The following is a 26,354-nucleotide window of genomic DNA, read 5'->3' on the forward strand; positions in this document are numbered from 1 at the left end:
CGCCAGCCTCTCTCCAGATTCTTCTTCTTCCCTTGCTTCCACCTTATCTGGGAGAAGGAAAGAGTTTGGTGAAGCCAGAGAAATGAGGCAGACTCTGGGAGTGTAGGAGGACACTTACTGAATGCTTTTGAGAGCACCAATAGGAGCCAAAGATGTGGCTTCACTTACGTAGACCTGAAAATCATAGCAAATCTCCTCTGGCTACAAAAAAGAATCCATCATCTGGGATCCTGGGCTTTAAGAAAAAGCTAAAGTGTTCAGAAAGACCAAGAGGATCTTGGAGGAAGAAGACAAGAGACCATAGAGAGAAGACACCCACAGGCAACTCACTGAGTCAAATAAACATTCATTTGTGTTATTCAACATCTTCTTTTTTTAACTTTTATTTAATAAATATACATTTCCAAAGTACAGCTTTTGGATTACAATGGCTTCCCTCCCATAACTTCCCTCCCACTTGCAACCCTCCCATCTCCTGCTCCGTCTCCCATTCAATTCACATCAAGATTCATTTTCAATTCTCTTTATTTACAGAAGATCAATTTAGTATGTATTAAGTAAAGATTTCAACAGTATGCACCCACACAGAAACACAAAGTGTAAAGTACTGTTTGAGTACTAGTTATAGCATTAATTTACATAGTACAACACATTAAGTTCAGAGATCCTACATGGGGAGTAAGTGCACAGTGACTCCTGTTATTCAACATCTAACACAAGGTTTACTTCTAACACCAACAAGGAACTCTATGTTTACACCATCCAAGATGGAACAGGTGTGACTCCAATTTGGAGGAGGAAGTTAGAAAACCAGTTTCCCCTCAGTTTCTGTCCTAGAAAGGCCCATCCTCAATGGCTGCAATGCATAGACAAGGAAGCCTTCAATAGCTCAGAGACCGCTGGGCTGGCAGCCACTCACTACCAAAGCACTGGCTGTGGCAGAGGGGAATCTGACAACTTGAAAAAGAGCTTGAGGTCTTTGTGTAGAGTGACCTCACAGATCCTCAAGCTTGTCTAAGCATGGCCTTGCCCTCTTCCCAGCTAGAATTTTCTTGACAGTTTGTGGAAAGCTCATCAAAACCAAGATCATACCTTCTAACTTCATAGTATACAAAGTTGTGAGCTAAAATGAATGAATCACCTTAGTTTGGGTTCATCCAATGATGTTCCAAAGTGTAACATATGTGAGACATGAGTTTGGGGAAGAAGTTGGCAGGCACCACTCAATAGGATTCCAAAGAGTAGTTTTTTCACAAACTTTGGTTTAAAGAAAACATAACAGTTTTGTTACTGCAGGATGTTTCAGAGCCTTGAAATTGCTGGTGTGAATTATGACTCTCCAAGAAAGGTATAAAGTGGTAGTATTTCCTAACTTTATTTGAACTTCAAATATTTAACCAAATTATATTAATTTGAGATTTGTTTCTCACTAAAAAGGACACTATTTCCAACCCATATCAGAGTGCCAGTTTGTGTCCCCCCCACTCCACTTCTAATACAGCTTCTTGTAATGCACTTCCTTGGAGGCAGCAGATGATGGCTCAAGTATTTGAGTTCCTACCCTCGATCTTAGCCAAAAGGCTGAGAAGCAGTATCTGAGTTCCTACCCTTGATATGAGAGATCCAGATGGAGTTCTTGACTCCTGGATTCAACCTGGCCCTGCCCTGGCTGTTATGACCATTTGGGGAATAAATCAGCAGATATATCTCTCTTTCTAATAAATAAATAAATAAATACTTTAAAAAGTAAAATGATGCATTTGTATGTATGAGAGTAAACACAGGCTTAGTTTTCAAAGCTTGAAAAATTTAGAAAAAATAATGAGGCAAAAATTATTCATAAATGTATAACTTCAACATTTGATATGATTTATTCTTCATAAAATATTTGCCAAAATATATAATTTACTTGATACTTTCTACATCCTTACACATTGTTTGAAACATATGATTAATGGCTCTAGTGTGGTCAATAATATAAAGGGAACATACTTCATTAAAAATTATCTTTATGGGATGAATTGGCTATTTATATCATGAATATCTTTTTGTAGAAATCTTTGTTTCTATTTTAGTCTTTTGAGCAGAAATCTATAAGTCCAATCAATGTGTAGACGTGAGTAAAGATTTGTGGGTTCTTAATAAATACCAAATTTCCTTCTAGAGGATTTGCATTATATAAATACCCTCAGGAGAGGTGCCTTTCTCTGAAGGGAGGAGAGAACCTCCACTTTGACTATGACCTTGTCTAAACAAGATAAGAGTCGGAGAACTCAAGAGGCTTCCATAGCCTTGGAAACTCATAACTGGTGCATAGGGAGATTACTGATGCCATAAACAGGAGTGTCAATTGGTAAAGTCAACAACAGGAGTCACTGTGCACTTACTCCTCATGTAGGATCTCGGTCCTTAACGTGCTGTACACTGAGGCTTAATGCTATAACGAGTACTCAAACAGTATATTTCACTTTGTGTTTCTATGGGGGTGCAAACGACTGAAATCTTTACTTAATGTACACTAAACTGATCTTCTGTAAAAAAAAAAAAAAAAAAAAAAAAAAGAAATTTTCAATTCCCAACTTGACTCTCACTGGGATTAAACATGACAATAGGTCTGATCTGATTTCATCATCATTTAAAAAAAATCATCTATTATTTCTCACTTTATGTTTCTGTGTGGGAGCAAACTGTTGAAATACTTACTTAAGGTATACTAAGCTGATCTTCTGTATATTAAGATAATCGAAAATGAATCTTGATGTGAATGGAAGGGGAGAGGGAGTGGGAAAGGGGAGGGTTGTTGGTGGGAGGGACGGTATGGGGGGGGAAGCCATTGTAACCCATGAGTCGCACTTTGGAAATTTATATTCATTAAATAAAAGATAAAAAAAAAAAAACAAAAAAAAAAACAAATACCCTCAGGAGTTTATAAAAATTATATTTTGCCTCTCTGTCACTAACTTTCAATATTATCCTTTTTTAAAAATCTGTGTTAGAAGCTGGTGTTATGGCACTGTGGGTTAAGCTGCCATGTAACATCATCCCATATGAGCACCAGTTCGAGTCCCAGCTGCTCCACTTTCAATCCAGTTCTCTACTAATACTCCTGATACAGCAACAAAGCATGGCCCCAGCATAGCCCCTGGCAACTAAATAGAAGACTTGGATAGAGTTCTGTGCTCCTGGCTCCAGAACTTTCCACTTTGTCTCAATTTTTCTGTTACGGCCTTAAAAATTTTACCCATTGATTAGTATGGATTTTTTTTTCTTTTTAGATTTATTTATTTATTTGAAAGTCAGAGTTACACAGAGAGAAGGAGACGCAGAGAGAGAGAGAGGTCTTCCATCCGCTGGTTCATTCCCCAATTGGCTACAACAGGCATGTGGATGCAGGGGCCCAAGGACTCTACTGCTTTCCCAGGCCACAGCAGAGAGCTAGATTGGAAGTGGAGCAGCCAGGACTCGAACTGGTATTTATATGGGGATGGCGGCACTACAGGTGGCAGCTTTACCCACTATACCATAGTACCAGCCCTGATTAGTGTGGATTCTATTAAGGTTATTGAATGTCCCAATTGTAACAAGTAATTTTCACAATTTGTGTTCACCTTTTAATTTGGACTATGATTCTTTGTATATAAATCTTAACATCAATTTATATAAAAAGTGGCTCTTTTCTTTTTTATTTCTTCCTTTGCTTTTTTGCTTAGAAAAATCTTTTTCAGAAGTCAGATGAATATTCACTAAATTTCCTCTTGACGTTTTTATGGTTTTATTTTTAAAATCCTTCTTCAAAAATATGGTGTGCTGCTTGCTTTTTGAACTGAATAAAACATTTTCTTAATGACTCAGGGTCACAATTTTGAACAGTATTTAAAGTTTTGTGCCATAAAATAGAACACTCCCAGAAGCCACCAAAGTGGGTAGGGCCAATTTTCCTCATTCTCTGTAACTTCAGACTCCTGTAAATGGCCAATTCAGCAGCTGCTTTCTGGCTTCTATCTCTTCTTTTCTATGTTATTTTATTTTTAAAATTTTTTGATTAACACATATCCCTTATACATTTTTGTGGGGTACAGTGCAGCATGTCAACACACATAAATAGTGCAAACCAATCAAACTTGGCAAGCAGACTTCTCATTTCCTTATCTTTCTGTTTGGAGCCTCCCAGCTCCTTTCTTGCAATTCTTTTCACAGCATTTAACACATGACCGTGAACTGTAATCATCCCAGGGTGCCATGGAACACCAGCACTGTTGCTTCTGTCTGTGTTCACTACCCATTATCCAACCTCCCTCTGCTCCCCTGACCCCTACCCTTCCCAACCTCTCCTAATCACTATTCTAAGTTCAGATCTACTGTTCTAGTTTGTTTTGTTTTTTAACTTCCACATATGATCTCTTCTTTTAACATTAGGTTCTCAGTTCTTTCTTCCTATTACAGACAATTGCTTGCCGCTCACAATATTTCTGACTTTGAATGGCTCAAACACCAAATGGCCAGATCCGTATGGCTATACAGGAAGGATATGTATACTGGAGCCTGGGTGGGGACGGCAAAAGGGTGCCTGACTCAAAGATGTTTATGTTCAATCCCTAAAATCTCTGCACATATTATTTTATGTGACAAGGGAAACTAAGGTTGCAGATGGCATTAAGTTAGCTACTAATCAGGTGACCCTGGAGCATGGAGATTATTCTAGATTATTGGGAAGCTTGAGGAAATACCAAGGCTCCTTACAGATGAAAGAGTAAGATAGGGGCATCGGGTGTCAGGGGGATTTGAAATGAGAAGGATTTGGACAGCCATTGCTGGTTTTCTTTTTCTTTTTCTTTCTTTTTTTTTTTTTTTGACAGGCAGAGTTAGACAGTGAGAAAGAGACAGAGAAAAAGGTCTTCCTTCCATTGGTTCACCCCCCAAATGGCCACTACATCCGGTGCTGTGCCCATCCGAAGCCAGGAGCCAGGTGCCTCCTCCTGGTCTCCCATGCAGTGCAGGGCCCCCGAATGAGAGCCATCCTCCACTGCGTTCCCGGGGCACAGCAGAGAGCTGGACTGCAAGAGGAGCAACTGGGACAGAATCCGGCGCCCCAACCAGGACTAGAACCCAGGGTACCAGAGCCGTAGGCAGAGGATTAGCCTAGTGAGCCACAGTGCCAGCCCAGCCATTGCTGGTTTTGAAGATGCAAGAGGGTCACAGGTAAAGGAAGCTGGACAGTGAGAAGCTAGAATCTGGAAAAGGCACAGAACAGATTCTCTCTTGCAAATCCTGTAGAAAGAATCTTAGCCCAGTGAGACCCATTTCAAACCTCCCAGCCTTTAAGACAATACATTTGTATTGTTCTTAACTGCTAAGCTTGGAGTGATTGTTACAGCAGCAATACAAAGAGAACACACTGGGCCCAGCTGTGTGTTCAGCGGAGAAAACAGCACAGGCATTAGTGTGTGGCCTTGACAGCTGCTGTTAGGGCTGCTCTGAGGTTTTGTTTCCTCCATCACCCAATTATTTCCATGACAGCTGGATATCGAACCTACATTTAGGAAGGAGCCTAAGTAGGACATCGTTTTACAAGAATTGTCCCCTACAAATCAAGTTGCAGGCACTGGGTCAAGGGGGAAGTAGATGGCAACTGGAGAGCTACAATATTTTAAGTTATTTCAGAGAAATCACAAGGCTGGACTTTCTGCCCAGTTTGGAAGAAAGCTTGGAAGACAGGGTCATGACCCCTGGATGGGTGAGAGCATCATTGTTTAGTCAATGTCTACACTAGGTCAGATAACCATCGCGGCCTCTGGGTAAAATCCCCTGTCTCAGTGACTGGGTAGTTCAAGGGCAAGAGTCAAAAAGGATCCTCTTAGTGGAAAGAATGTTCCAGGAGCAGGGGTGGGGTATTAAATGCTGATGTGGATTTGTGCCACCAAAAGACTTGGATCCAGACCAAGCAGCAGAACATGAACTATTCTAATAAAAACTGGGTTAGTCCCTGAGACTAGTGCTCAAATAAGAGTAAGAGAGCTTCAGGAAAGAAGTTGCATGTACTGGGCAGGTGGAACCTACTTCAAGATGCATCTGGGCATCTGTCCAGTGGCTTGAGAGGAACCTGCACTTAAGTAATTCATTGTGGTGGACGCTACAGAGGACTCTAAAGAGTGTGAGCAGTTGGGGCCGACTGGTATAGTGGGTAAAGCCACCACCTGCAGTGCCAGCATTCCATGTGGGCGCTGGCTCGTGTCCCGGCTGCTCCACTTCTGATCCAGCTCTTTGCTATGGCCTGGGAAAGCAGTAGAACATGACCCAAGTCCTTGAGCCCCTGCACCCTCTTGGAGACCCAGAAGAAGCTCCTAGCTCCTGGCTTTGCATCAGCGCGGCTTCAGCTGTTGCAGCCATTTCGGGAGTGAACCAGCAGATGGAAGATCTCTCTCTCTCTCTCTCTCTCTCTCTCTCTCTCTCTGCCTCTCCTTCTCTCTCTGTGTAACTCTTTCAAATAAATAAATAAATCTTAAAAAAAAAAAAGGGAAAAAAAGAGTATGAGTAGTGCCTGGCATTGAGAAAGGGCTCAATAGATTCCTGCCATGAGAATGAACAAAAGGATGAATTTAGTGGCTCTCTGTCATCTTTAAAGCCTACTATGAGCCTAGTAACATAACTCTGAATAAAAGTTTCCAACTTGAACAGAAAGTGTTAATTCATACAGTTGTACCCCAAGTTACCTTAGAAAACCAAAAGGACAAAAAGAAATACTATGTTAACATATTAGAATTCTTTTTATCCGAGAGGAGGAAAAAAGTGGTCTTCTTTGAGCTTTATAATTGCGGGTGATATTTGAGGAAGCAAACCAAAGCGGCAATAATAAAAGACAGGCAGGCATTTGGCCTAGTGTTTCAGATGCTGGTTAAGATACATGTATCCCATATGCGAGTGTGTGGATACAATATTAGCATCAGCTCTCAATTCTAGTTTCCTGCTATTACAAACTCTGGGAGGCAGTGATTATGGCTCAAGTTCCTGCCACCCATGTAGGAGACATGGATTGAGTTCCTGGCTCCTGGCTTCAGCCTGGGCCTAGTCTTGGCTGTTGTGGGCATTTGGGAAGTGAACCAGCAGAGGGGAACTTGGTCTTCATCTCTTTCTCTCTCTCCCTCCTTCATTTTGTTTGTCTACTTGACTGTCTTTTTCTCTTTAAAAATATAATAGAGAATAACAATTACATCTTAATGCTATAATTTAATATATCATTTTAATATCAATACATTTATGACATTTAGAGAGCAGTACTTGACACAAATATACTCAATATATGATACTATCATTATTATTCTTCAGCACTTTTATATGTTCTTCAATGATAAAAAAAAAAATTCTTAGGAGGTGGGCATTTGGCACAGCAGTTAGGATATTGCTCAGAATGCCTACATCCCATATTGGAGTTCCTCTGTTCAAGTCCTGGTTCCATGCCCAACTCCAGCTTCCTGATATTGCACACCCTGGGAGGCAGCAGGTAACAGCCCAAGTGCTTGAATCTCGGCCACCCATGTGGAGACCCAGATTAAGTTCCAGGCTCCTGGCTCCAGCTTGGCCTAGCTCTGGTTGTTGCAAGCATCTAGAGTTTTAGTGGAAGATGGAAGACTGATCTCTCTCTCTCTCTAATTAACAAACTTTAAAAAGTAACACTCCGAAAAATAACAAAAATAGTAATTTATAGGAAGAGCAGAGAACATATGAGTTTGCTAATCTATGAGTAAGGAAAGTTACTAATAAATGATAAGACTGAATCTCTCCATGTATATAGAGTAGCATACAGTATACCCATAGTTATGAAAATAAGAGCATGGAGTGAAATATAGTTTCTTGGCTATGTTCATTACTCAATAGATCCTATAGAGAATCCTCTACTAAAGCAAAGAATAATTCTTCAAGGTGACATTAATACCATAATTTTTGAAAATGCTGATTTTTATGAATAAGGTCTCATGCAAATAAGATAAGCAAGCCAAATGAGAGGTTTCACAAAACTGTCTGGAAACAGGAACCTTAAGATAACAAGGTAATGTACAGATCAGACTAAGTCACCTCCTTACGAGACTAAAATTCACTCTCGCAGTATTGACTGGGGAATTTAGAGATCACAGGGCGCAAATGTAAGAAAAGATGGACTCTTCCAAAAATGAAATAAAAAAGATAAACAAATTTTAAAAATAAACAAACCAAAAGCCCTGGACTCCCTATTTTCTGTGATGGAGGTGGGGAGAGAACCATTCATTTAGTGCTGTCAAGAGAAGGAGAGGATGAATATGTGTCTGAGATTTCCAACAAAGGCCAATTAAGTGATCTGCATTTAACATGAGTGACTGCATAGCTTCCTCCTGTCTTTACCATCATTGAAATCGATAAATGTACAACTTGAAGACCACCATGTTAGATTTAATCCGGCACTTTCCTCCTACAACATGTCCTCCAAAATCCCTAAAGATACTGATAATCAGAGACCTTGTTCTTGAGAAAAATGTCAAAGCCCGAGTGACACCAGATGAAGCCCAAACTGTTGTTACAGTAGATCAATGTGAGCCCCATATTCCACCCCACATTTGTAGAAACCTACCCAAAAGGCCCCTCGATCCTTATAAAAGAGGTTGCTAGAGGCCAGCACTATGTTGTCGTGGGCATAGCCTTTGCCTGGGGCACCAGCATCTCACATGGGTGCCGGTTTGTGTCCCAACTGCTCCTCTTCCAATCCAGCTCTCCATTTGTGGCCTGGGCAAGCAGTGGAAGATGACCCAAATCCTTGGGCACCTGTGCCCCTGTGGGAAACTCAGAAGAGACTCCTGGCTCTTGGCTTCAGATCAGCTCACCTCTGGCTATTATGGTCATTTGTGGAGTGAACCAGCAGATGGAAGACCTTTCTCTGTGTCTCTTCCTCTCTCTGTGTGTAGCTCTACCTTTCAAATAAATAAATAAAATCTTAAAAAAGAAAACAAGTTGTTAATCATGGTCAGCTACTATGGGTTTACTGATAGTTATGTCAACCAATAGCACTTTAGTTTTGATAGAGCTTCTGAATGTTTAGTGAAAAAATCATCACAGACATTGGATGTCTTGATTTTAGCAAAGCTTTTTATTTATATTGTTTTGGTTTGAAAGATAGAGAGCCAGAGACAGAGAGAAATCTCTCATCTTCAGGTTCACCCCCCAAATGCTTATAACAGCCACTTTGGACACACTGAAGCCTGGAGCCAGCAACTCAATCCAGGTCTCCCATATGGGTGGTAACTACTTAAGCCATCACCTCCTGCTTCTCAGGGTCCACATTAACAGGAAGCTGGAATTGGAAGAGTCAAGACTTGATCCCAGGCATTCTGATACAGGTTTCAAGCATCTCAAGCAGTGTCTTAAACACTATGCCCAATGTGTACCTCTTGGCAAAGCATTTGAGAAGGTGTCTCATAATACACTTGTAGAAACTGCAGACTGGAAGATTCTACAGCTGATGGACTGGTCTTTGAGTGGTCCTCCTTATCTTAAAATGTGAAGATTTAATGAGATAACACATGGAAATGGTATGCCTGGCATAATAGGTAGTCAGTTGGTGCCAGCTACTAGTATTATTAGACTGCTCAGCCAACTACCCTGATATGTGGATCTCAGGACCAGAGCTGTATCAGAACATACCTGCCCTAAGAAGGAAGGTAGCTGCCATCTTTGGAACACCAACTATGTGCTGGGCAGTAGGTCCCTCCCAGAGCTAATCTTATTTCATTATCACCCAAACCCTTATTTTCACACAGGAGATGACTGGAGCTTACAAAGGTTAGATGACTTCCCTCAAGTTACCCGGCTAGAAGGAGACAGAGACACACCAAAAATTTGGCTAAGGAGCTTGCACTGAGGAGTCACAGTGGCATTTTTTAATAATTGGTATAGGAATGGAGAAAGCTTTGCCCTTTAAAAGAGTCTAAAGAGAGATATTTTGAAACTGCGAGGGAGGGGGGAAGTCACACCACCCACACTCCCCATTACCTGTACACTCAGCGATTAGCCGAGGAAAAGCCCTCAAATGGTCAGCCATGCTCTCTCTCTGTCTCTCTCTGTCTCCCTCTCTCCCTCTCCCCACTTCCACCACACAAATTTCTCCCTGGTTGCCTTATTTAAATTCCAGTTCCCCCGACAACACTCTTATTCTTCCCTCCTGCTTTCTTTTTCTTCTTAAAGCCAAATCCCCATCTCACATTCTATCATTCTGGCTATTTCTGTTTATTGTGACTCTTCCCCCACTAAAGTGTTAGCTCCTTGAAGGAAGGAATATTTGTCTATATCTCTTTTACTCCTGTTTTGTGTGTCTAAAACAGCTGGCACACACTGAAATTCAATAAACATTTTTTGGCAGAATTGAATGAATGAATGAATGATTAGAAAAGTCTAGAAAGGTTTCAATCATAAATGTCGAAAGTAATGATCCTTTCCTTAAATAGCTGCATGTTCTGTTTTATTCTATTATAAATATGTATTACCTGTATAATGAGAATTTTTTCTAATGTCACCTCAATTGTCCAGGTTTTTACGGACTGGAAGCTGAAGTGAGGGCAGAGATAGGACTGGGTTTCTCTTCTAGAAGGCAGGTGGGCTGGGTGTTTTCCACTGGTCCCTCCAGACCCCATCTCTATCCTTCCTTACTCTGCCCTACACTCTGGCACCTGATGACTTTGAACTGCATCAACAAACACCTTTGACTTTGTCTTCCAATTGGGATAAGAATGAGTCTGGACTTTGATTCCCTCAGCCCTCTGGCTGTTTAGGCTTTTGCTACTGGGTCATTGCAGATGACTGTGTCTCCGTCTTGAAGGTCCCAGTGCCTGCCATTAACCTTCTCCCCACCATTGCCCTTTGTGGGTTCTGCAGTGGCTCCCATCTGTGCCCTGTTCAGGCTTGTGAGTGGTAACAACTGCTTGTTCTGTTTTGTTTTTATTTATTTATTTTGAAAGTCAGAGTTACAGAGACAGAAAGAGAGAGAGATCTTCCATCCACTCATTCACTCCCCAAATGGCTGTAATAACCAGGGCTGTGCTAGGCCAAAGCCAGGAGTCAGGAGCTTCATCCAGGTCTCCCATGTAGGTGGCAGGGGCCCAAACATTTGTGCCATCTTCTATTGCTTTTCCCAGACTACCAGCATGGAGCTGAATTGGAAGTGGAGTAGCCAGGACACGAACCAGCACCCATATGGGATACTGGTGTCACAGGCAGAGCTCACCTGCTATGCCACAATGCTGGCCCCAGCTCCTTGTTTTCACATAACTTGGAGCACGTTACTTCCCTTGCTGGTCTTTCTAACTCTACACCACTGTTTAAACTGTCCCTTTCTAAAATTTCTTTCAGTTACCCAGGTGAGTATGCCACCAGTCTTTCTCTGGATCTCTGGCTTATTGCAGTGTAGAATGGGGAAATATGCTTCAATTCAGAAGGCCTGGTTTCTCAGGCCAGTTTCATCACTGACTTGCGCAAAGCCAGCTGCCTCCCTGGACTCAGTTTCTTCATCTGAAAACTAAGAAAATTGGGCAAGGTGACCTCTAACACCCTGTGATTTTAACAAGCCCTTTGCTCAGAAAACAAACCAGGCACTTTCCCATTGGCCAAGGAGCATTGACTTGATCCAGCTTCTGGAAAGGACCCAGTCTTCTAAGAACTAATCCACAGGGGCCGAGGCCATAATGCTACTGACACTAATGAAGCTGGCGAAATCCACTGCAGCTTCAAATCAGTAATTTCCTGGAAATCTGAGGTACGTTTTTAAACTACTATTATAAAAACTAATACATATTTATAATAGAAAAATCAGAACATGCAGCTATTTAAAGAGATAATAATTACCTTCAACATTTATGGCTGACATCTTTCTAGATTTTTCCATTCATTCTTTTATTCATTCATTTCACAAATATTTATTGAGTGTCCATATATGCCAGGCTTTTCCAAGCATCTACATGTAGGAACAAAGTTGCATTATTATGGAATATTCACATTGCTAAACTAGAAGTCTGGATGCCACTTCAATTATCCACTTTGGCTGAGTATATGAAAACTATCTGCAGAAATTATGTAATCTCTACTCTTCTCTGGGCAGTTTGGACAGACATTACCTAAGTTCCTGTAAGAGTGACTTGTTTCAGTCTGTTAGGAACAATTCAAACCTTCCTGCCATTGACTTAGTTTCTTTGTCTTAGGCACAGCCTCCAGCTTGTATGAAGGTGTTCTCTGTAGTCAACCCCAAATGTCAACATAGATGGTAGTAAAGGGACCCTCCTGGGATGTGGAACTATTTAACCACAGATCATTAGAGAATTTAGAGTGGTGTCTTTGAACATCAGAGCAGGTTCTAGAAAGTGAACTGGAAAATGGATCCCCCCATGCAAACACAGTGATTGCTGGAGGGTCGTGCAGACAGCTGTGACAGGATGGGATGTCTGACTTCTTCTCTCACTTTATATATTTTCCCATCCTCATACCTGTGAAGGAGGGTCTGATTGTGTTTTGAAAAATATTTCACCAATATTATGCTCTTAAAAGCACTAAATGCCTAGCGGCGCCGGCACACCGGGTTCTAGTCCCGGTTGGGGCGCCGGATTCTGTCCCGGTTGCCCCTCTTCCAGGCCAGCTCTCTGCTGTGGCCCGGGAGTGCAGTGGAGGATGGCCCAGGTGCTTGGGCCCTGCACCCCATGGGAGACCAGGAAAAAGCACCTGGCTCCTGGCTCCTGCCATCGGCTCAGCGCGGTGCGCCGGCCGCAGCGCGCCGGCCGCGGCGGCCATTGGAGGGTGAACCAACGGCAAAGGAAGACCTTTCTCTCTGTCTCTCTCTCTCTCACTGTCCACTCTGCCTGTCAAAAAAATAAAAAAAAAAAAAAGCACTAAATATCAGTAACAAATGCTTTTGTCCATCTTACTCAGATTCTACTTTTAAGAATATCAAACAGCTAGGCTTACTGCAGAGAAGTCAGTAAAGAGCCAGCACGGTCTCCCTAGATGAAATCACAATCACTGCCACATCTTTGACCATCTCCTGAGAGAACAAGAAAACAGACAGGGAAGGAGAAAGATCGAAAGAGAAGCCTATCCCAGGAGTCCAGCAAATCAAGCTATGTGGGCCGAAAGTAAACCTTCTTTGCTTTGCACCGCACTTACCTGTGAAACGTGATAACAGTACCTTCCCCATAGTGCTATGGTCTTAGATAAGTTAATGCAAAATACTTGCGACAAGGCTCCGTGCATGGTAAACTGTCAACAAAGGCTAGATTTTCCCCCTCCTCCTTGCCCTTCTCTGTACTCAAAGAACCCTCCTGATCTGCCTTAAAAAGTTCTGTCTTTGTTTTGTTAATCAATGGTTTCTGTATACTCTTCCACATATTACAAGATATACAGGGCCAGCTTTGTGGTGTAGTAGGTCAAGCCTCCACCAGTGGTGCTGGCATCCCATATAGGTACTGGTTCGTGTCTCAGCTGCTCCTCTTCTGATCCAGCTCTGTTTATGACCTGGGAAAACAGTGAAGATGGCCCAAGTGCTTGGGTCCCTGCATCCACGTTGAGACCCAGAAGAGGCTCCTGGCTCCTGACTTCGGATTGGTTCAGCTCCAGTTATTGCGGCCATTTGGGGAGTGAACCAGTGGATGGAAGACCTTTCTCTCTTTCTTTCTCTGTGTCTGTAACTCTGGCTCTCAAATAAATAAATCTTAAAAAAAAAAAAGATATATTGATGGTGTTTCCACAGTGCCTACATCAGACATGTGAAAATTTAAAATACATCTGACATGGAAATTAGGTTCAATTAGCAATGATCCCTCTCAGACATTCCTTCTGTGCCAAATATTGTCACTGTGCAGAAGGACCAGCATGGATCACAGTCAATTTGGTGACTCAAAGGGCAATCTATATTTTTACTCTCATTCATCTAAGAAATTTTTATTAAAGGCTTGGCATGTTCCAAGTTGTGGAAGGAATATCAGGATAGATTCAAACATTGATTCTGTCTTTAAAAAAATTTCATTCCAGGGAGGGGGAAAATCAGGTGAAGATTTTTTTTAATATACATAGAAAGTGATGTGTTACAGTACAGGTAGGAGGTTGGGGGCTTACAGCAGCAAAAGGCTGGTTTCTGTTGCAGAGTCAAGACAAGACAGCGCAATTTACACAATTTGTGAAGACACTTACTTTGAATGCAAGATTTGGTCTTTATGTGTGTTTGAGGGGGAAGGGTCATTCATTAAAACTGTAATGCAGGCTGAGTTTGTAATGCTTTCTGCCTTTGTACCAGCCACCCACTACCACCACAACTAACACTGTTTTCCCACCCACTGCAGCAATACACCAGACCTGGAACTAAACCCATGCTCCGTTAAGTTTCCTACGTCAACCAAAACATCCCTATAATATGCCGCTTGTTGTTCACGGTTCCTGAGTAGATGTGGACCAGTTCTCAGAGGAGTGATAGCCAGCATCATGGGCACCCTATGTTTGACACAAAGAACCTCTGCCTTTGTTTACAGCTATAGCCCATGTCCTTGCAGATATTTAGTCGACTGTAATAACAAACCGATAGGTTTTGATCAGATCACTCCCAGCAAAACCTCAATAAGTGGCTGAAAAGGCTACTGCAGCTTCAGTTCAGTTATCACATTGAACTCTATGGATGGCATCAGCTGGAATTGTAATGGCAGGCCCTGACTGAGAAAAGTCACAGGGCTTTGATGGCTATTTATCAAAGTACTTATCATGTAAATAAACAAATATTTTTAAATAAAGTATTTCACAAAGAAATAATGACACTTGTTCAGTATTTTAAGCATGCCAATGCCAATTGCAAAGATAAATGTATGTGGCTTTGTAGATATCCGAGATGCATTTGTGTCTTTGTCAATATTACATTATTTCACCTTGATATGACTGTATAACATGGCTAACAATTTCAGTGTCTTACAGGGCGGTATTCTGGAAAGGTCAACACTGTGCCAATCTAGCCACAGCCTCTTTGGAGGGGATCTACCCTGCCCACACTGTCTGCCCTAGGGACACGCCCAAGAAGCCATGTGTAGAAACTAGCATCCCACCCTTTCTGTATACAGTTGATTGGCCTTGGTCCATTATGCACCTGTGCCAATGGCGAGAAGACCCACAGGCAGCTTCAGGAAGTACAGTCTACTCTGAAAGAAGGATGGGGTCAATTAGATTCTTTCTTAGGTTCCTGAACTTGAAGCAAACAACTAGCCATCAGTTTGCACCAGGACCAGAAGAAGATATATCATGTGTGGCTTAATCATGGAAATCAGAGATTCACAGACTCCTGGTACTGAAGGTCTAGGAGCCTTCTTGAGTCTAGAATTGCCTTTAAGCTCTGGGCTCCTTTAGGCCAAGACTTAATATAGCTCCAACTGCTGGATTCCTGTGAGCATTCCTTTATCATTTAAAAATAATGTGACGTGGTCAACATGCCTTGTGTCTAAAGCTGGCTGGAATAGTTTTCTGGTTTTTTTTTGCCAAAATAAATAAATAAATAAATAGTCAGATTAAAACCAATAGGAAATTAAACCTGGTACCAACTGAACTCCTGTATGTAAGGCCTTCTGGAGAAATCACAAGAAGCAAAAAAAACCCAGCAGTGTCTCAGTCATTATTTGAAAGACAATAGAAACCAAGAAAGAAAAAAGGGAACTGAAAACCTGTAAAGACGATTTGGAAAGTGTGCCTCCCTGTTGGGTATGCAGCAACTTGTAGAACCATTGTCACAAATGGAGATGCCTGGGCCTCACTGTCATGAATAAAACCCAGCACTCTAATGACAAAACTTACAATAGCCTATGAATGACTGGTTATGGGATATGCTAGATGCACAGGAATCACACATGATCAAAGACAATTCGCAAGAAAAACAGGATAACAATATTGGAAACAGCCTCAAAAGCAGGTGCTGGGGTCAAGTCTGTCTATATGGCCTTGGTTTTTGTTTCCACTCAGCTTGAACCACTAAATGACTCTGCTATCTGCTATAAAATATGTGTGTATGTATGCGTTTGTATATGTGTGTGTACACTTACACACAGACACATAAATGTTCCTATGACATGTGTCTAAGTAAAACAATTTCCAAATAATTCCTCAAGGATAGTATTTCATGGCTGAAGCAAATTCATAGCTTCTACCTAAATATTTCAGTTAACTTAGAGATTGAATTATCATCATACCTGATCCATGAAGAAATCATATATGTTTGAACACTAAAATATGTAGAGAGGAGAGTTTACTACTTGAAAGGATTTCCTATGCCTGTATTGTATAAATTGTGCCCTCTTACTCTAGAGAAGCAAGACAATGAAGTGGCTAAGGGAAGGACTTTGGTGACCGAGGGGGCTGAGCACAAATGCAGGTTCTGAGAGTCACAATTATGTGGCCTCCAGCCATTTACTCCCGAACTTCCTTTATTTCTAATGCAAGGAGGAGGCAGAGGATGGTGCATCCCTTACAGGGTATTATAAGGCTTACATGTGTTGATGACTGTAAAAGCTTACAGCAGCACCTGGCCCACAAGAAATACCCCAAAAATGCTTGTTACTATTATTTGTATTTGTTTCATTGAACTTGCAAAGTCAGTCATTGAACCAACCCTGAGTTCATGCTAAATAAATGCTATGCTGAGTGTGTGCTTTTGTAATCTTGTTGAGAACTCACAACAGGTAAGTAGAGATTATCATCCTAATTTTACAGTGCAAAAATATGGCTAGAAAAAAGTTAGAAAATGTTTGCAAAAGGCTGTCTGTTAATGAATGGCAGAGCGAGGGTCCATTAATATTTTTGTTTATTCATTCATCATGTTTTCATGAATGCTGGCTACGTGGTATTCTAGGAGCTGGAATATAATCATTTTTGCCTTCATGGAGCCTATACTTAACTAGGGGAGACATCAAAAATAAGTCAGTAAAATGTGTAGTAAATGACCAGGGGGAATGTGCAAACGAGAAAATTCAGCAGGGAAGGGAGGAGGGAACGTGTATATGTGTGTGTTTTGAGGGGAATTCAGTTCAGAATACAAAAGTTTCCAGAACACACAACTAGGATAGAAAGGGAACATTTGAGGAAAGATGTGAGAGAGAAGTGGAAGCAAGTCACATAATTCATTGGAGTATTTAGTTCTAGGCAGAGAGAGAGAGTGAGAGCGACAGCGAGAGAGAGAGAGAGAGAGAGAGAGAGAGAGAGAGAGAGAGAGAGAATATGAATGTGCAAAGGCTCTGAGGCAAGAGTATGTCTTGATGTTCCAGGAATAGTAAAAACGTCAGTGTGTCTGTAGCAGAGAAAAGAGGGAGAATAGCAGAAGAGGAGGTCACAGAGGTAAAGGCTTGGTTGACATTGGTGTTTGCTGAAGAAAACCTCTCCCTACATTCCTGTTAACTGGGTTTCTGCTTCCACAAAGTCAGCACAGCTAAGGAAGCCATGGATAAAAGAGACTCTCCTTTGGGAGAGCCATCTTGCCTTCCAGCCTCTTCTTCCTGCAGAGAGGAAAACCCAAGCTGTCATTGTTGTTGTCAAGTAGTTCACTGGAACCAGAAACCACGTAACCAGCATCCTGCCCAGCCAACTGGAAGCAACCATGACAATGTGCTGAAAGTCCTTGCAGATTGGGGCTGTGGTCTCTCTGAGCTCATCATGGCATCTTCCTATGTAGGAGTTTCAATTCAAGGTCATTTTTAGTTCCTCTCAGTAGCAGACTCAGAACCAGACCTACTCAGGTGGGGGAACAAAGCAGACACATTAATAGCCAGACCCTAGTGGGAGTTTATTTTCCATTTCCTCCTCCCGCATATTTATTTGTTTCTTTGTCTCCTCTGTGCAGTAAAGGTGACCTTGCATGATATTTTCAGAAGAATTTAAAAAGTGGAGTGGAAGAGGCAAGGATGTCACCCTGTACTGAGCCTTGCTTTTCTCCATATTCTTTCAGCTGCTACAGTTGGGCTGCCCAGGTTCAAATCCCCATTTTGCTACATGGAAGCTGTGTGACCTTCTTCAAAATAATCAACCTTTCTGAGCCTCAGTTTCCAATTTTTAAATTGGAGATGATGATCATGTCTGCTATATAAGCTTATTGTGAGAATTAAATGATGGCATTTAATTCTGTTTCAAAATTTAGCCACATTTAGGAGTTCCTTGCTTTTCTCGGGGTATTTTTCATCACATTGAGGATTGTCAGGACACTAAGAGGTAGGTGTCCAAATGCTGTGGTCTCTGCATATCTGCTCAAGGCAGGATTCAGATCTGTTCTGCATGCTGGAAGCTGTATGTCTCCACCTGGGTGGTCCTAGCCTCCCCAGCTGATAAGCCCCTTGAGGCCTTAGGAAGAGACTTGTAGAGCTCAGCTTTATCTGACTGAGGGGAGCAGTTGGCCCACTGCCTGGAAGGGGAAGGTGTGCTCACTGCATTTATTACCATCCCTGGGGCAGAAACTGAGTTCTTGCCAGAACATGAAAACAACAAAAAAAAACATCCTTTCTAGATGAGATTTTTAGCATTTGAATCTGCAGAGCTGTGTTTTCCCTCTTTCAGTGTAATGTATGTTTTGGGAAAATGGTATACAGAATTTGGAGAATGTTATTTAACAACCACAGCTCATTAACCCTATGTATTCCTGTAGAAAGGAAAAAATAACTACATGGTTATATTAGAAAGTCTACCTTGGCTGGCGCCACGGCTCAATAGGCTAATCTTCCACCTGCAGTGCCAGCACACGGAGTTCTAGTCCCGGTCGGGGCCCCAGATTCTGTCCCGCTTGCCCCTCTTCCAGGCCAGCTCTCTGCTGTGGCCCGGGAGTGCAGTGGAGGATGGCCCAAGTGCTTGGGCCCTGCACCACATGGGAGACCAGGAGAAGCACCTGGCTCCTGCCATCGGATCAGCGCGGTGCACTGTCCGCAGCGTGCCGGCTGCAGCAGCCATTGGGGGGGTGAACCAATGGCAAAAGGAAAACCTTTCTCTCTCTCTCTCTCTCTCTCTCTCTCTCTCTCTCTCTCTCTCTCTCTCTCTCTCTCTCACTGTCCACTCTGCCTATCAAAAAAAAAAAAAAAAGTCTCCCTTAGGATGTACCCTGTGTGAAGAATTAGATAGGTCTGGGCCTCTTAATTTACAAGGCCTTAAAGCCCACCAGATTATTAACAAGCTCCAAACCCCTCTACCTGCAAAAGTTAGTGGCTTTTCTCCTGGTCTTGGCTGGGATCAGCTTTAAACCACGTCGATCAAACAATCTTCTCACAAGGGTCCTGAGACCCCCTCATTTCCTCTCCTCTATGAAATCCTCTCATTACCTGGTTAATGCCACTCTTAGGATCATTTGTTGCCATTCTCATTCTGACTTTTATACTACAGTGTCTGTTTAAGTGTTTACAGCAGGTGATAATGGAACGAACCAAGGCCTTCAGCAACCAGGCAATCAACTAAATGCTGCTTCAGGGATATACTCAGCTCCCCACCTAGAAGACAGCAGCTTGAGACATCACTCCAATTCTTCTCAAACTATTCAGAACAATTGAAAGAGAGGGAATCCTCCCAAATTCTTTCTATGTAGCCAGCATCACCTTAATTCCTAAACCTGAAAAAGATGCTGCAGAGAAAGAGAATTACAGACCAATTTCCCTGATGAAAATAGACACAAAAATCGTCAATAAAATTCTAGCCAATAGAATGCAACAACACATAAGAAAGATCATCCACCCAGACCAAATGGGATTTATCCTGGGTATGCAGGGATGGTTCAACGTTCACAAATCAATCAATGTGATACACCACATTAACAAACTGCAGAAGAAAAACCATATGATTATCTCAATAGATGCAGAGAAAGTATTTAATAAAAAACAACACCCTTTCATGATGAAAACTCTAAGCAAACTGGGTATGGAAGGAACATTCCTCAATATAATCAAAAAAAATTTATGAAAAACCCATGGCCAGAATCCTATTGAATGGGGAAAAGTTGGAAGCATTTCCACCGAGATCTGGTACCAGACAGGGATGTCCACTCTCACCACTGCTAGACAGGGATGCCCACTCTCACCACTGATATTCAACATAGTTCTGGAAGTTTTAGCCAGAACCATTAGGGAAGAAAAAGAAATTAAAGGGATACAAATTGGGAAGGAAGAAGTCAAACTATCCCTCTTTGCAGACAATATGATTCTTTATTTAGGGGACCCAAAGAACTCTACTAAGAGACTGTTGGAACTCATAGAAGAGTTTGGAAAAGTAGCAAGATACAAAATCAATGCACAAAAATCTACAGCCTTTGTATACACAGGCAATGCCACGGCTGAGAAAGAACTTCTAAGATCAATCCCATTCACAATAGCTACAAAAATAATCAAATACCTTGGAATAAACTTAACCAAGGACGTTAAAGATCTCTACGATGAGAATTACAAAATCTTTAAAAAAGAAATAGAAGAGGATACCAAAAAATGGAAAAATCTTCCATGGTCATGGATTAGAAGAATCAATATCAAAATATCCATTCTCCCAAAAGCAATTTATAGATTCAATGTGATACCAATCAAAATACCAAAGATATTCTTCTCAGATCTGGAAAAAATGATGCTAAAATTCATATGGAGGCAAAAGAGACCTCGAATAGCTAAAGCAATCTTGTACAACAGAAACAAAGCCGGAGGCATCACAATACCAGATTTCAGGACATACTACAGGGAAGTTATTATCAAAACAGCATGGTACTGGTACAGAAACAGATGGATAGACCAATGGAACAGAATAGAAACACCAGAAATCAGTCCAAACATCTACAGCCAACTTAGATTTGATCAAGGATCTAGAACCAATTCCTGGAGCAAGGACAGTCTATTCAACAAATGGTGCTGGGAAAACTGGATTTCCACATGCAGAAGCATGAAGCAAGACCCCTACCTTTCACCTTACACAAAAATTCACTCAACATGGATTAAAGACTTAAATCTACAACCTGACACCATCAAATTGTTAGAGAACATGGGAGAAACCCTGCAAAATATTGCCACCAGTAAAGACTTCTTGGAAAAGACCCCTGAGGCACAGGTAGTCAAAGCCAAAATTAATAATTGGGATTACATCAAATTGAGAAGTTTCTGTACTGCAAAAGGAACAGTCAGGAAAGTGAAGAGGCAACCAACAGAATGGGAAAAAATATTTGCAAATTATGCAACCTATAAAGGTTTAATAACCAGAATCTACAAAGAGATCAAGAAACTCCACAACAAAACAAAAATCCACTTAAGAGATGGGCCAAGGACCTCAATAGACATTTTTCAAAAGAGGAAATCCAAATGGCTAACAGGCACATAAAAAATGTTCAGGATCACTAGCAATCAGGGAAATGCAAATCAAAACCACAATGAGGTTTCACCTCACCCCAGTCAGAATGGCTTACATACAGAAATCAACTAACAACAGATGCTGGTGAGGATGTGGGGAAAAAGGGACACTAATGGGCCGGCGCCGTGGCTCAATAGGCTAATCCTCCACCTTGCGGCGCCGGCACACCGGGTTCTAGTCCCGGTTGGGGCGCCGGATTCTGTCCCGGTTGCCCCTCTTCCAGGCCAGCTCTCTGCTATGGCCAGGGAGTGCAGTGGAGGATGGCCCAGGTGCTTGGGCCCTGCACCCCATGGGAGACCAGGAAAAGCACCTGGCTCCTGGCTCCTGCCAGGATCAGCGCGGTGCGCCGGCTGCAGCGGCGGCCATTGGAGGGTGAACCAACGGCAAAGGAAGACCTTTCTCTCTCTGTCTCTCTCTCTCACTGTCCACTCTGCCTGTCAAAAATAAAAATAAAAATAAAAAAAAAAAAAGAAAAAAAAAAAAAAAAGAAAAAGGGACACTAACCCACTGTTGGTGGGAATGCAAACTGGTTAAGCCACTATAGAAGACAGTTTGGAGATTCACCAGAAACCTGAATATAGCCCTGCCATACAACCCAGCCATACCACTCCTTGGAATTTACCCAAAGGAAATGAAATTGCCAAACAAACAAGCTGTCTGCACATTAATATTTATTGCAGCTCAATTCACAATAGCTAAGACCTGGAATCAACCCAAATGTCCATCAACGGTAGATTGGATAAAGAAATTATGGGACATGTACTCTATAGAATACTATACAGCAGTCAAAAACAATGAAATCCGGTCATTTGCAACAAGATGGAGGAATCTGGAAAACATCATGCTCAGTGAATTAAGCCAGTCCCAAAGGGACAAATATCACATGTTCTCCCTGATTGGTGACAACTAACCGAGCACCAAAAAGGAAACCTGTTGAAGTGAAATGGACACTATGAGAAACAATGTTTTGATCAGCCCTTGTCCTGACTGTCAAGGAACAACTTACTATTTTATTCCTTTTAGTATTTTTTTGGTCTAGTTAATACCATTGGTTGAACTTTTAATTAACACACAATTATTCTTAGGCATTTAAAATTAACTGAAAAGTGATCCCTTTTAAATATAAGAGTGAGAATAAGAGAGGGAATAGATGTACAGTTCAGCACATGCTCACTCAGACTTAACCCTAATGGTAGAGCTAGAAACGTGCCAGGGGATTCCAATTCAATTCCAGCAAGGTGGCATGTACCAATGCCATCTTACTTGTTAATGTGATCAGTTTAAGTTCATAATTGATCAAAAAGATAGGATTAAGTGTCAAAGAGATTACATAAATAATACCAGTGTCTGCTAATGATAAGTGATAGAATTAAAAAAGGAGAGAACAATCCAACATGGAAAGCAGGATACACAGCAGACTCGTAGAATGGCAAATGCCATAAACAGCACTCTGACCTCAGAATCAGCCCTTAAGGCATTCGGATCTGGTTAAAAAGCCCATGAGAGTTTCACAGGCATGGAAAGCCAAGACACTGTGGCAAAAAAATGACCTAAATGAAAGATCTCTGTGAGTGAGATCCCAGTGGAAAGAATAGGGTATCAAAGAAGGAGGTACCTTTCTCTGAAGGGAGGCGAGAACTTCCCCTTTAATATAGCCTTGTCTAAGTAAGATTGGAGATGGTGAACTCAAGAGGCTTCCATAGCCTTGGCAGCTCATGACAAGAGCCTCAGGTGATTACTGACATCATAAATAAGGGTGTCAATTGTTAAATCAACAACAGGAGTCACTGTGCACTTATTCCCCATGTAGGATCTCCATCCTTAATGTGTTGTATTATGCGAATTAATGGTAAAACTACTACTCAAACAGTACTTTATACTTTGTGTGTCTGTGTGGGTGCAAACTGTTGAAATCTTTACTTAGTATATACTAAGTTGATCTTCTGTATATAAAGATAATTGAAAATGAATCTTGATGAAGAATGGGATGGGAGAGGGAGTGGGAGATGGGATGGTTGCGAGTGGGAGGGTGGTTATGGGGGGAGAAGCTGCTATAATTCAAAAGTTGTATTTTGGAAATTTATATTTATTAAATAAAAGTTGGAAAAAAAGAATAAGAGGGTAGCCCACTTTTCTTCTGGAGGATAGAAAAGTCTCTGAAGAAATCACATTTGAACAAAGAGGTGAGGGTTGGGTAGGGGTCAACCAGAAGAATGAGGTGTGAATGAAAATTCAGTAAATATGGAAGTGTGTGTGCACACACATGTGAGGGGAGGAGGAGAAGTATATAACAGATGCATGTGTGAAGGCTTTGGGCTCAGTGGTCCAAGGGGCTGGCAGAACGCTAGTGTATGGGCAGAGGGACAGGAGAGGACAAAAGTGAAGCCAAGGGGGAGAGGTATATGGGGACTGGGGTATGGAACACTTTCCAGGATGTTATTAGGGTTTAGACCAAATGCCATCTAAAATGGGAAGAATCAAAAAGTTTAAAAAGAGCTGATTTACATTGTAAAAAATCAATGACTTCCAAAAAAATAAATTACAAAGATACAACAACAGAATCAGAAGTACCAGGTGACATTATGGAAAAAATCGAGGAAGAAGAAGATGAATTGAGTTCAGAGAGTAGCAAAGGAAGGGGAGAAAGGTAGATGAAAATAAGACAGTTTTCCCAAACTTACTTATCTCCTCTTCTGATGACCTCTCCTAGCTTCTGAACTAGCTTTTCTCTGTAAGTTTCTCCCCTTCCCTTCTATCTTCCTTCACGCAAAACACACATACACATTCCCAGCAGACCCTTAGACACTAGACTGAAACCACAATGAGAATTCAACAGTGACGGTGCAACCCAAATCCCTTCCAGGGATTTCAATGGATTACTCTTTTCAAAGAAAAAAAATTAGGAGTAATTGTTAAGATTTATTCTGAGTCATCTTCGTGCCAGGTGCTAGACTATGTGCTTTTATCTTTTACCTTGGATATCTAATCTGGTGTTGTTATCCCCATATTAATGGAGGTATCTGCAACTTAAAGAGGTGAAATAATTATTTATTGCAGTCTCCTAGCTATTTTAAATGGCAGACCTACAATTTGAGTTCAGTGCTACCTGATTCCAGAAAACACGTTCTTTCTACCACATTTTACAACAATCCCTTTATCAAAAGGGTATGCCATTTGAATAACAAACCTCAGGAAGAGTAGTCTAAAGGAATAACTGTGCTGGTGACACTGCAGACTTAAAGCACCTGCTGAAGGCAGACACTTTTGAACATCACTCTTCAGAGGCTCTGGAATCCCAGCAGCTAGGCACCCTTATACCCCTACTATCTTGGGCAGTTTATCCATCACTTTGAGTTTTCATTTCTTGATTTAACAAAAACAGACAATAGTGATAGTTACATAAGTTAATTATCAAGATAAAGAGATTCTGCATATAAAGCACAAGCAGATAGTAGGTACTCAATAAATGGTAGGCATTTCAATTTTTATCATCATCCTTGTCATTGCTGTTTCCCAGGCTCTAAGCCTACCGCAGCAAAGGTGTGACATTAGTGCCAGGTACCTACTCACATGCAAAATATGCATGATTACCCAGTCCCTTAAAGATCAGCTCTTTGGATAAGCTGGTGTATTTCACACATTTATTTATTCACTAGATAAACAGCTAAGGGCAAGACACACATGACCACACAACATTACAAAGGTATTTCAATACTAGACAGGGAATGATAAACTCCAAATCATAGTATAAGCAATGTTCTCTGGAGTTTGAGTTCAGTTCAGCAAACATGTCTTGGGCTTGAAAGGAGAGAAGACTTGCTGTGACTTACAGTGGTCAAAGTTTCAGAGAACCTGTGGCACTGGGGTTCAGCTCTGAGGGCTAGGGAGAGCACATATAGCAAGGCAGGAGTGGGGCGTTCCTGGAGCAACGGAGGCTGGAAAGCCCCTTGGTGTGGTCAGAAGGAGCAAGGAGAGCAGAACAAGTTTGTCAGGTAGTAAATAGGTCAAGGAACAGATGGTGCAAGGCTTTGATAACAAGATCAGGACTTTAGATTTCATCTTGTGGGCAACAGAGTCATCAAAGATGTTCACACAGAGGAGGGACACAATGGAATCCAAATTTCATGACAAGTAAGGTGGCAAAAGTTTATAGGTTTTATTGGACTGGAGAGAGACTGCAGAAAGAAAAGTCAACTGGAAATCCTTCCATGGAAATTCAGGAAGTACAAAGAGGTGTGGACTAAGATGATAAGAGTTCATAGTTAAATGCAGGAAATATTTTGAAGGGAGAAGCAACCGTTTGTGGTAGCTACTGACACACCAGGAGTAGCAAGAGATGCTAAGGCGAGTCAAGATTCCATGCCTGAGCAGCATGAACAGAAATGAGAAGCTGGAGCTATGGAGTCAAAAACAGAAAACAGACTTTCATATCAAGAGTCAGGGAGGATAACAGGTAGGAGAGAAGGCCAGAGATAAGGACCTGAGGTCACCTCTCTGTGGCCTGAGAGACAGCAGATGGCACTTGAGGAACTCAATGCAGGGAGTACAGGAGCTATCAGATAAGAACAGGCAGAAACCAAGTCTCCCTGAAAACCCAAAGAAAGCATCCTACCTGCTGATGGGAATCAGAAAAGACCTCCAAACTCCTACAGTTCTTCAAGATCCCACACTGCTCATTTCCACCTGAGAAACATTTTGCAGACCTGCCTGATGGCTGAAGACACAAAAAAGCTCAGAGCATTCCCCCAGAAAGAAAGATAACTATATTCTCTGGAAGAGTTGGGCTGTTTCTTGTCCTCATTATGTACATGACATGCATCAGTCAGGGTCCCTCAGGAATCAGATGGCACATTCCAAGGCTTGAAGAGTGACACTGGGGAGACCACTTACAGAGGCAGACATCACTGGTCAGCCATAGTGGAAACTGCTCTCCTCTCAACTGAGGGGCAGGAGAGGGAATGATATTTCTTGAAGCCCAGTGA

At 41.7% G+C, this 26,354-nt stretch overlaps 1 protein-coding gene across 11 annotated transcripts in view; it reads right to left on the reverse strand.

Moving 5' to 3' along the window:
• LOC127484203 (uncharacterized) overlaps positions 1-26,354 on the reverse strand; it is a 256,632-nt gene that overhangs the window by 89,928 nt on the left and 140,350 nt on the right. For 2 of the 11 annotated variants that reach the window (XM_070057716.1, XM_070057711.1), the window contains exon 5: positions 15,495-17,748. The exons of the other annotated variants lie outside the window; for them this stretch is intronic. In XM_070057716.1, the coding sequence (XP_069913817.1) occupies positions 17,672-17,748 (77 nt within the window). In that variant the 3' untranslated portion in view covers positions 15,495-17,671. Of the gene's footprint in view, positions 1-15,494; positions 17,749-26,354 lie in introns of those variants that run through there. 11 annotated transcript variants of the gene reach the window in all.

The sequence above is a fragment of the Oryctolagus cuniculus genome, chromosome 15 (assembly GCF_964237555.1).
Source record: "Oryctolagus cuniculus chromosome 15, mOryCun1.1, whole genome shotgun sequence".
In the NCBI taxonomy this organism is placed as follows: Eukaryota; Metazoa; Chordata; class Mammalia; order Lagomorpha; family Leporidae; genus Oryctolagus; species Oryctolagus cuniculus.